Source organism: Lates calcarifer, linkage group LG21, assembly GCF_001640805.2.
Source record: "Lates calcarifer isolate ASB-BC8 linkage group LG21, TLL_Latcal_v3, whole genome shotgun sequence".
Classification (NCBI taxonomy): domain Eukaryota; kingdom Metazoa; phylum Chordata; class Actinopteri; family Centropomidae; genus Lates; species Lates calcarifer.
The window spans coordinates 21,499,498-21,512,155 of NC_066853.1; the positions used below are offsets into that span (position 1 = coordinate 21,499,498).

Genomic DNA, 12,658 nt, shown 5'->3' on the forward strand with positions numbered 1-12,658 from the left:
GGGGTCAGGCTGAGTGTCACAGGTCACGGATATTTTTGGAGAAAAGAAGAGTTGAAGGAAATAAGTAACAAATAACTGCACAACGTACCTACATTTAAGGACATATGTTTTTTCTGGAGCACAAATGCAAATGTGCTTTAGTTACACAGACACAATCTTTGTCATTTTGATCACTCCATTTTGTTAATGTTTATTGATAATTGATGCAATATTGATATATAATTGATAATAAACATTTTGTTGCATAAATTAATGAATTTGCTAATACTGAATTTATATCTACAAATCCTATTGCTTAAACAAATTCTGTAATTAAGTAATTTCATCAGTGTGACATGTTATAACTTGACCACTGGATAATATCCTTTCTACCTCAATTACAACAAGTATTTTTTGTGAGGCTATGCTTATTCTCAGGCTTTCCCTCACACTCTGATGCTCTGATAACTTAATCCTAGGTGGTTAGTGTCAGGGTCAATAAATATTAAGGTAAAACTATGAACTGTATGAAACAAAGTGTCCGTTTGTCATTTGTAATTTCAGATCACTTATTTGTTAATAAGGAGGAGACGGTGATTTACAGGCAAACAGTTTATTCTCAGCTTCGGGTTGCGTTATTTTAAAATCAAAGCCACAGCCACAGCAACACATGTCTAGCAGCAGTGTCCTCACAGCCACACATGAATGTGAGGAATGCAGACAGGGTCAGATGTGATTCATTGGTGGCCTGATTTACTCCCGCTTTTCACCTTTGGTTGTTTGGTACCAGGCTGCAGTCACATGACTACAGGACCAGAGTCAAGGTCACAAGGTATTTGTTGGTCGCACTGATGATGTTATATGACTGTTAGTCTGGAGGGTGTACCTCCTTTTACTCAATTATCATCTGAATTAGTGTGTTAACCACTACTGATGCTAAAACTGATTATGGCTGCAACTTCAGGGTTATTTTCACAGTTAATTAATCTTAGTGAAAAATGCCTTATTAGAATCCAAGGTGACGTCTCCCACATTTGAGAAGCTGGAACCATTTTTCCATGAAAAATAATTTAAACTGTTATTTGATAATCAGAATAGTTGGAGTTGTTTTTTTTTTTGTCTATTGATCAAATCAGTATAAGCACTGAATGCATAAATGAGAACATGAATGTTCAAAGTCTCTCATCATGGCAAAATGGTAACTCTGTGTGCGTCAGACACCATTTGTTCATTTTGGAGATAAAAGCTCTTGATATTCTTATTATATGTATTGTCTGTAAATATATTTGTAAATACAGTTTAGACATTAAAAGTCTTGTATTTTCTCATTCCTGAAGATTTGGAATGATGGAAGTTCTTATAATGTTTCTTCTCAGCGTATTGGTTCTCATATTTTTTTTATATTTCCTACAAATCATCAATAGTTCAATATGGGGGAAAGAGTTTTTTTTTTTCTTAAACAGTATGGAGGCCAGGTACAAAACAGTGTTCAGTATTGTACAGCATATGTCTTTAATCAAAATGACAGGCCCAGTGTTACGTTATATTGACGGCTCATCTTTCTCTGTCCTCAGCATACCTCCCTGTCGGCCAGCCGCTCAGAGAAGGGTACCGGCTGGTCAAGCCGCTCGCTTGGTGCCCGATGTCGTAACTCCATCGCCTTGTGTTCAGACGAGCAGCCACACATCGGAAACTACCGACTGCTCAAAACCATTGGGAAGGGCAACTTTGCCAAGGTCAAACTGGCACGGCACATATTGACTGGCAGAGAGGTGAGTTCAAAGGAACGAGAAAGGAGGAGTCAGTGTACTGCAAACTGTCCATGACTGTACTGGAGTTAAGTGTCAGTAAAGTCCTGCATGTTGGGACTGATGAGGCTAAAGAAAGAGTTGACAGGTAGAAGTAGACTCCTGGGTAAATACCTGTGTTTGGGAGCCAGAACAGAAATGAACCCTGAGACTCAGCCCACAGATGGAGTTTTAAAGGGCTGTTCCTACAAGTTCAGAGCACCTTCTCTTAGCTTAAACTATCTCATCCCACAGCACAGTCAGGGCCTTAAAGCCCTGAAGAGACAGTCATGTGTTTCTTTTGTGTAGGTGTATATCTGTGTGTTTAAACACACTGTAGTCTTTCTTCTCGTAAAACCCTGACCTACATTAGCCGAGTTGATAACTTCATCAGGCCCAGCAGAAAGTTCATGTCTCTGCCACTGGCTCAGTCATGTGAGAGCTGTTGTGTTTCATCCACATAGAGCAGGAGTCATATATTGGTGGTTTACGGTGGTAGTTTGACGTAGTCTTTGATTGGGTCACCACATGTTTTTAAGCCTCTTATGAAGCCTTGTTGGTTTGTTTAGTGGATTTCAGCTCCTGGGTTCACTGCATGCTCTAAAACACTGTGCATTTTAATTGTCAAACACTGTGATTTGATAAGTGTGTTTTTTTTCTTATTTAATATGTTTGAATGAGGGATAATGCCAATGAAAATGTGTTTTATTTTAATGCATGGACTCCTCAACAGAGCACATTGCTCAGCAGCTACTGCTCTGATGAAAACAAAGACAGCATTATGCAGTTTGGAAAATGAAGTAGTTCATAATAAATTCAGTCAGTGAAAACAATAAGTTAAAAAATTGATCAGCAACTATTTAGAAAGATTAATTGTTTAAAGTCAGTTTTCAAACAATACCAAACTTTTTCTTAAGCTAACTTCTCAGCTGCCTTTTGTCTTTATTTATAGTAAACTGAATATGCTTGGTTTTAGACAAAATATTTCAGTATCTTTTGACATTTTAAAACCAAACCACTCATTGAGAAAAGAATCAGCAGATTACAGTAAATGATAAGGAAAATAACTGTGACTTCCTTCAACATAGTAAATAAACTCAACAAGAAGTATTGAAACCCAGGAAGACATAGTAGAATAACATGTTGCAACAGATTAGCAAATCTGAGTGTGTATGTTGAATTAATATATTTAACCCATAAGGTTGTGACAATGCTTTTTGTTTCCCCACAGGTTGCAATAAAGATCATCGATAAAACACAACTCAACCCAACCAGCCTACAGAAGGTGAGTGACATGTTACTGTATGTGTGAAGTCTTTTGTGTGTTAGAGTAAAAGGTGAATGTGGGAGAGTAAAGTTGAAATTAAAGAAAGTATGCAGCTATCACAAAGCCTACATCAAACTAATAATTTGATCATCTAATTTTCTTTAAGCAGAAATGAACTGCCTATTAGTCATCTTTTTCTTCTATTATAAAAGAAGCAATGCGGATATCCTATTTTCTTATTTTTTGTGAACTCTGTCATAGCCCTGCTACCTTATCTATTTATCCTCATTAACTCTATAACTTGTGTGAATATGACCCCAAACTGTCTGTTTTTTTTATTGTAAAGATTTAACAGTCAGTCAGTCTGGTGTCCTACATGTCTTTATTGGCGTTTGTATTGCATCATGAGCAGCCATTGAGCACAGTAACATCCTCACATGTTGTTTTGCCTGAGGCTGTAACTCTCAGATGACCCTTGCATGCAGCAGTCGTCTGAACTTTGACCTTTTTGTTGTTATGTGAAACTTAATGTTGTGGAAGCAGTCACTGCCCGCACGTTAAGAGCTGAAAAAGCTCTGCATCACTTCAAGCAGAATTTGTTAAGGTGTGAGACAACAGAGTTGGTTTAGCAGAAGTGGGTGCAGTGCGCTGCTGTATGATAAAAGATCTTGTCTGTCCAGTTTTAGGGATGATTTAAATCTTTAAACTAAATATAGTTTCATACAGACAGTCCAAGAAGGCGGTGAAGCATTGACTTCTGCTTTGTGTCAGTATAATATAACCATCAATTGTCCACTCAGTCCACTGGAACTAACCAGGCTAAAGGCTTGGAGTAATGTACGTCATTGTATGCTTGTCTAGTGACATCTAGGGTTCTGTATTAGCTGCATGTGTTGCATTCAGGGCTTAATGAGATTAAACTCTCTCCTATTTGAACTTGGCCTGCTATGGCTATTTGTGTGTGCATGTGTGATGCTTGTGTTCATAGCAAGCCATCTAATGAAGCAAAGTTGAGTGAGAAACTGCCCCCGGCCTGTGTACTGTTTTCAAGCCTTTAAAGTTGCATTGTTTTCTCATGCGGCTTTGTTGGAGGAATATTCACCTCTGAAAACAAAGCAGTATTAAAAGATTGGTGGATTTGATTTTTTTCATGCTGTCAGTGCAGCTTAACCTCTCTGATACATGAGGGAAAAAGTAAATCTTAAATCACCGAAAGATATTATTGTATCATGGCTGTCGCATCTTTGGTTGAACATAGTTGAGCCATTGTAAGAGTGACTCAGTTTGGCTCATCAGTGAGTGTGTCGAGATGCAGGTACCAAAACAGTTTGTCACAAAGCTTCTTACTATTAAGCCACACACATGTATGTTCAGCATTTCTTAAGTCAGATATTGGTTACATCCTAGTGATCATTATTTAAAAAAAAAAGTTTTCTTTCAATTATTGATTAATCAGCTTTTGATTCAATTAATCAATTAATTGTTGGTCCTTAGAAATGTCAGAAAATATGAAAGACACAGTTGAACTGTCCAAAATCCAAAGATATTCAGTTTACAGTGTTATAAAACAAAAACTCACTTGTTAAGAAGCTGGTGTCTGCTAATATTTATAACAGTAGTCATTTACTGTGAACTAACTGTCTAACTGACTCTAAATAAGGTTTTTTGTAACATTGAAAGTTGCTGTGTATGTACCTTTAATGCTTTTTTTCACCTTTTTTCAATTTTGCATCAGATTTTCATTGGCTTCATTCTCTGTCAGGTAGTAATAGTTTTAATTTGTGTGTAGTTTGTGTGGTAGGCTCACAGTCATACCAACAGTTCATACAAATCAGTCTTTGTTCAGTGATGGCTCTACTGACCAAACTTTGGCCTTGTCTTACAATGAGTCTCCTTTATCAGCACCTTCACTGCAACAAATGTACTCACTGGCATCACTGAGATCGATACTGCATCACACACACAACTAGCCTATTGATGAATACTCAGCTGGTTAGCTAATCAGTACAGTCTGGGTTTTGACTCTATTGATAAAAACAGAGTTGGATTATTGATGGTGTCTAGCTCAGTGTGATAGTTGGTTCACCCGCCCTAGATACTGGTCAGGATGGCAGGTTTTCACTTTGCTGACCGTTAACATCATTTTTCACGAAATGAAAAAAGATCAAATAGAAAACAAAAGCCAAGTCATATCAAATTTTAGGTTAATTTTTACCTGGAAATAACATTTCCCTGTGACTTCAAACAACGTCTAACCTCAATTTAGTCAATTTGAAGCATGAGGATACAGAAAGAGAACGTTTTGCACTACCAGACATTCCCAACCCGAGCCAATCCTAGAATAAGTCTCATTTTGGTGTGACGTCTGAGCAGCTTAACTGAAAACCAAGACTAAACCAGGCAAAAACAATAGTCTTTGTCTTTCCAAAACTGGAAAAAAAATGTTCTGAAGTATAAGCAGATTTAGATCTACTGAACAGTACCTGCATACTAATTTCTAACATCCAGCTTGTCAAAACAGGATTTAGAGTCCTGATTATAAAGAACCTTGAGGGTCACTGCAGATCCCCCAGCCCTTGAATTGTTTTTAGACAAAATAAACAAAGGTCAATAAGCGAGGAAAACATACCCTGATCATTTTTATTCTGGCCAGAAAATGTTCAGATCTTATCCAATAGTGGCTGTGAAATCTAAACCGTTTGGCACCTGCAGTTCAACCCAGTGTGGATTCTTTTCAGGAAGACTGATAGATACTGACTGCTGCCACACAACATTGCACATATGACAAAGAATGGAAGTGTTCATTGCCAACAGGCTGCATATCAGTTTTCAGACAGCCATCAACTGAAGTTGATCATTTTGTATCTCAGAAATACATCCGGATCCATCTTTGATAAAGTACCATTATCATGACGCTTAACCCATTTAGGAGCTCAAATGTACTTCACAGCACAGTTAATATTCTGTCAAAGTGTTATCACCACCAGATAAACTATTGACTCTCTTTAACAGAGGTGAAACTGGGGTGATGGATGGTTGTCTTGTATCACTGTGTGTGCTTTGTGGGAAAACAGACCTGCTTATGCTGAACAGCACCTGTGAGATTCACTGTTAGTTTTTTTTCTCAGATAATTTGCCTTCTGTTCCAACAGTGAGGAGTCTGCTTAATTACACCATGAATCTGGTGTTCAAATCTTTAAACTAAGACCTTGGTTTTAACAAGGTTTATACAGAGCTGTGCGTGTGTGTGTGTGTGTGTGTGTACTCTGCAGTATGGTAGTGGTCTAGTGCTGCATAGTGCAGCTGTGTCAGGGCTGGGGCTGCCAGTTGTGTCCTGTCCTGTCAGCATTATTGTAGTTGCTGTAGGACACTACACATGCTGCCAGGTGACACTGTCTCTCTCCATCTCTTTGTCTGTCTCCGTCTGTCACATATCCTCTCTCTCAATGCCTTCCACTTTTTCCTGCCATCACTTTCTCTTTAACCTACAAACTAGGGCTGAAACAAACGTTCAATTCTATCATACATTGTTTTCTTACTGTTATTGTTATGTATCATGTTATGTGTCATGTTTCTCTCTTTTCTTTTTTTTTTTTATTAATCAGTTGATTTAGTTTATAAGCTGTTACAAAATAGTCCAAATACTGATTATCCCAAACATTATTGTACATACTTTTAGACTTGTAACTTGTCATCTGTCAGATTCTGTTTCAATACAGTAATTTTTTATTCAGTAAATCTTAAAGAAATAGTTTTAAATTAATCTTGATCTTAAATGGCTTGTTTTGTCTAACAAACCAAATCCAAAAATGTTCATTTTTATATGGTATGAAATAGGGAAAATCTGCTAACCCTGCCATTTGCAGCTGGAGCAGTGAATGTTTGGCAGTTTTGCTTGATACCGACTCATATGATTAACAGTTCAACTTTTCTGCTTTGTCACCATCCAAGCGAACAAGCTTGAGTATAAAAGTAAAAACATACACACGATTTCCCCTCATTTAAAGCCCTTCAGAATAATGTAATAAATTGAAAACATTTACAGGTTTAATAATGATGGCTTTAAACTACTGTCTCCCCTTCCTGTATTGGTTTTGTGACCATTAGCTGATGTTTCCGTCTTTTTGTCTCTGGATGAAAACATGAAATAAATGCAGCATTAGCTGACACTGCAGAGTATTTGTCCAACACTAATCAGTTTTTTTGTCTTTCATGGAAGATTGATTTATGTGCTTCAGTGTACCTAATGGAAATGCACATAATTTGCATTTTAATTTTCACAGCATTAATATTCAAAAGAAGTAGTATTCACAGTTGGGTTGATGTAGAAACACACTGTGGCGTCTCTCTAATTCTCTGTACAGGAGCTTTCTGCTTCCTCTCCTTCTTGCTCTTTCTTTCTCTTCACACTCTGCTACGCCTGAGTCTATATTCTGTCAACTTCTTCTCTGTACTCTAGCTTTATGCCCCATTTCTCTCTCTCTCTATCCCTATGCCCCCCTCTCCTCCCCTTTTATTTTCTCTTCATCAACTCTATTTTGCTCTCTTTACTGTGTCCCACTTTCCTCTCTTTTCTCCCCAGGCGTTGTATTGCAGTAGTAGCTCTACTGTAATCACAGCTGTACTCTCTACCGTCTGTGCCACTACAGTATGCCTGCTAAACAGGGACTGTCTGGTTTCAGACTTTTGAAAGTATTTTCAGTTTATAGAGAACAGCCAGTACTGCCAGAGTGCCACTGTACAAGCTCCCTGCTTCACCCACGTGCCAGGCTGCGGCAATAGTTTGTTTGATGTATCTTGGCTTGAATTAATGCATATGCAGGCGTACTTATTGTTGACACACAACAGCAGATCGATCATACAATTGATGTAGACACACCCTGCGCAAATCACAAACAGAGTCATTATCACAGGTTTCGTCAAAAACAAATCTGCCTAAATTCTAACTGATACTCTTAGTACCGATTATATGGTAAAGTGTAGTTATAGTAGAGAAACAAATATTGTCCTCTGTTGTTGCATACAGAGTATAGCATCTGGCAGAGTGCACGTCTGCCAGTGCTGAGCAATTTTCCAAATTGCAAAGCTGCACCTTCTGTAAACAGTTTATTCTTATTTGCTATTTGCCTTTGGGTATTGCTTTTTTTGGAGAAGAATATATAATGCATTTCAGAGGTGTTTATAAGAAGAGTTGGAAATCCTAATGTCAGACTGTCGTATTTACCCCTGAACTCAGCGGAAGAGTTATAGACGTTAGAAATTGTGTGTTGGCAGACACTCGTAATCTATCTTTCCACTGAACCTCAGTCAAATCTCTTTGTAGGTTTTGGTCAGTACCTTGCTAAAAGTAGGCTGATTTCCTGTTTCATATCTTAAATCTGTATGGCTATAATAACAGCATACAGGATCGAATTTTTTGTGCACTCCTCCCCTGCGGTGTTCGGATAATCTGCCAGACTATGCAGGGCCCCATCAAAGCCTGGTGTTACTTTGAGAACAGGAGAATTTTGTAGGCAGCCATCCAGTGTTGTGTATGTGCATAAAAGTGAAATGTATGTGTGTGTGTGTGTGTGTGCATGCAGGACGGTGTTTGGGCCACCATCTAATGGTATGAAGTGTGTTTTGTCCCTCACCCAGGCCCCCTTCAGCCAGGAGCTGAATTCCAGACAGGCAAACAAAGGGGGTGGCCGAGTTGGGGTCGGGTGGGGGTGTGATGGAGGACTTGGCATGGGAGCAGGGACCCTGAGAAAGACAAGATACAGGGCAGAACCCGAAGAGCACAGGAGTGTGTGTGTGTGTGTGTGTGTGTGTGTGTGTGTGTGTGTGTGTGTGCGCGTGTGTGTGTACGCCTATGTGAATGATAACAGGCGGATAAACTTGCAGCCCGACACAGTCTCTGCTCCGCCTTTGTATGCACATGTAATGCCATTATCTGCATTGCTGCTGTCCCTGTGTGGGTGTCTGTGCATAATCATATTGTTGCCGCTGTATTCATTGTTGTTATTGTGCCCGTGTGTAAAGAGAATAATTAGACAATAAAGGGACAAGAGGGCGGACAGAGTGAGAGCAGAAGGTTTTCCCACAACAGGAATAGAGAACAGTTGAAGAGAAGAGAAGTACAATGCCCTGTGTTGGTCTGTCAGTATCCCCACCCCCCACCCCACTGTTCCCTGTTTAGCCAGCATCTACAAAACTAGATATGATTCTCCTTATTTAATCAAGCTGAGTCAGGCTTCCTGCGATCTAGGTCAAACTGCCAGCAAAAGGAGACCAGAATTACACTCTAGCTACTCTTCATTAATGATTCACCTCCTCTCATTGACAGGCCTGGGAGCTCCAATTACTGTTGTACATTAAGGGAATGGAGGGTTGGGAGGAGGTGTTCATATAGTAGCCGTTTTATTGGGATAACGTAGAAGGGCAGTGCTCCCAGCAACGGGCAACAAAAGGCGAACCAGGGTCAAAAGTCTATTCAAGTGTTCCCCGGCGACAAGCAAAAGAGCGGAGGCAAATCCTTGAGTAATGTTGCTCATTAGACTCTCTCAAAACATTCGGCAGGACACTGACAGTTCGGTTCATTGCTGTTTGCCTTTAATCCTGCCAGAGAGACACTGACATGTGCTGAAGTGGTTCACAGACTGTAGGATTGTCCTCTGATCTTTGTTGAACATATTAAATGTCTGGCAGAAGTAGAAGATTGTTTTACCCATTCTGTAAAGTGTTTGGCCAGCTAAATTTTGCGATGAGGTATTAACATGATTTAGGTGTTGCTAAACTTTTTGCCTAATGAGTTTATTGATTCTTTGTTAATAATGGAACCTATGAGTTTGACATACCAGATGTTTAGGCAGTTGTTATTTGATCTTGATCACATGATGTTGGAGAGACTCTCCAATTAAAAATTGTTGCACAACTTTCTTCAGTATTGAATGTGAAAAAATATATATAATAAGTATTAGTTTGCATTTTGGGGCATGGGTTGATTTATAGTTCACTGTTGGATTTCACTGACTGATAGCACCACTGCAACACTAGCTGGATGCATATCACACACTATCAAGACTTTTCATACTTTTAATTATATACCCAAAATAATTTGTCATATGGAATGACACTGGGAAGATTTGCCTTGTCACATTACCAAAAAGGAAATTACTGTCATTCATTAATTAATAGCTGAAGTTATTTTGTTGACTTGTTTTTAAATTAACTTTGTGACAATCAAGTTGAGCAGATTGTTTGCAAAGGAAGTGACTCTCTAGGGATACTACAGATACTGGATTTATTATTTTTCATCTCTCTTGATCTTCAACCATCTCTATCACCATCAGAAACATGTGGGAGGCCGCACTTACTGTCCAAACCGACCAATCACAGTCTTGTAGTCTCCGTGTAGTATGTCCATAGCCACTAAAGCAAAGGGCCCTAAAGTGTAGTTGTATATTTGTGGAGGTGCACCTTAGCTGTGGTGTAGGTAATGAAAAAAGCCTTTGTAAGTACACCAAAACCCCTTAATACACAAGTATTAATTTTCCTTAAGGCTACCAGCATTTAATTTAGTCATTTAATCCTTCCAGAGCAATAGTTAGCACCAACAGTATCTGAACCAATGTTTACTCACATAACACATAAGGAGAAACTTTGATCTCTAGCATTTTGTGGAAATGTACTTTCTTCGATTGATCTGTGTCTTGTCGAAGGGCACTGTGTCAGCTGACATGACGAGGAGGACTTGTACTGAGAAACCTGTAGGTGTGACAGATATATAGTTTTGCAGTTAGTAGTTGCCATATACTGACTGAAGAGAGAGGGAACCTAAACCACAGTCAGTAATGTACTGAGAGCTGGACTGTGTCATTCATAGTTTACAGACACACACACACACACACACACACTCACACGCACTCACACACACAGGGGGTTATTCACAAGAGGTACTCTGACGTAGGAGTAGAGAGAGAGGCCTGTGTGTTCATTCGTCCCCCTCATTCTGTCGTTCTTTGTTTTTCACTCTCTTCTCCTTTTTCTCTGAATTTCTCTGGTCTCGTGGTTGGCTGCGACTGATAAGTGGAAGTGTGGTTCACATTGTGTAGAGTGCTGTAGTGTGTTAGTGTGTGTCGTGCAGTGGAGTTGTGAAGGGGCTGGGTATTTCAATGTGTGAGCTAGACGAGCATTATCAATTCCTCATTTCAACATCTTTGTTTTCTTCATGTTTCTCCTTTGTGTGCGTGGTTGTGTGTGAAGGAGAGGAAGAACACAGATAAATTGCCTAGATAAACAGGTCAAAGGTCGACAGACTGGCAGGCCAGACACATGTATCAAACCCACGCAGCAGCACTCTCAAAGTGAGAAAGAACAAAGTGAGTCTGGGCAAGGAGAGATGGAGACAAAGGATGTAAATGGTCAGAAAATGCTGCCTGAACAGAGGGAAGGGAAGCATTTTCTAAACCTGAGAGTTTTAAACACACAACTAAATTAAGGTTACCCATAATTGTGTAAAACCCAAAAACATATTTTTAGATACAAAGACCACACAGTACAGCGGCTGTGTGTCAGTAGGTTTTGTGTGTGTCTCTGTGTGTGCAGCTCCTGCCATGTGCTTGGCGTTCCATGACTTCCCACAACCCCCTGGGGTGCAGGAGATTCACGCCTAGGGATTAATACCTGGGTTGGCATGGCAATAGTGACGCGGAGAGACAAGAAGTGATTTAAGAGAGGATGAACATAAGAGGGCCAGAGAGTGAAGTTATTCTGTTTACTCAGTGGACAAATGCTCCGTGTTTGTAATCTTCAAAATACACCTAAAACTGCAGTAAGAACCACTACAGGCACAACATTAAATCAGTATGAGCTGAGGATTGATTGGACTGTTGATCAATAGCAGTGACTCAACAATTTCCTGGCCAGCTGCTGAGGTTTCTGGTTCTTGAGTGTCTCTTTTCAGCCATATTCTGTTTTGGAAACAATTCCCAGTTGTTATTTTTATCTTTAAATATCGTCCCAGTGAGCAGTGGTCACAGATTGGATTTTGTCTGTCAGTGGAGCAAGTAGGCAGAAAAAAGAGTGAAAATGTGGAGGAGAGAGGAGAGCGAGTGAAAGAAAGAGAGGGGTGAATGGGTGTATAGCAGAGAGAGAGGTGAGGGAAGAGAGGCTGAGCTGATAATTCTTCTTAAAGCTTAGATGAACAGCTGATGCACCATGCACTTAATTCAATTACACACACTCCCAGTGGGCTTCTGTGTGTCTCTTTATGATGAAGCAGCTTCCTATTTTTAAAGCATTGGTAAGAAAACTGACAGAGAAGAATAGAAATGAATGTTTACAGCACATTACCAGCCAGGAAATGTTCCCTGTGGTTCTGATGTGTGATTCTTTATAAAAAATTCACATTATGGTTTTTAAAAGAACAGAACTGAGCCAAATCACCGTAGCTGGACATGTTTGTCTTTTCATATGAGGAGTTGATTTCCTCAACACTAATAGAAATCAGTTTATGGCTGCAACTAACAATTACTTTCATTATCGGTCAATTTGTCCACAATTCATGATGAGCAAACTCTTAAATCACAGAAGCTGCAGCCAGCTTTTTTGAGAACTTGAACAATTATTAGAGTATCAAAACTGG

The 12,658-nt window shown here is 39.4% G+C and overlaps 1 protein-coding gene across 5 annotated transcripts in view; it reads left to right on the forward strand.

The window, feature by feature from the left end:
- The window catches only part of mark4b (MAP/microtubule affinity-regulating kinase 4b), a 54,135-nt gene that overhangs the window by 16,906 nt on the left and 24,571 nt on the right, over positions 1–12,658 (forward strand). For all 5 annotated transcript variants that reach the window (XM_051065490.1, XM_018665481.2, XM_051065489.1 and 2 more), the window contains exons 3-4: positions 1,554–1,751; positions 2,998–3,051. In XM_051065490.1, the coding sequence (XP_050921447.1) occupies positions 1,554–1,751; positions 2,998–3,051 (252 nt within the window). The remainder of the gene's footprint in view (positions 1–1,553; positions 1,752–2,997; positions 3,052–12,658) is intronic.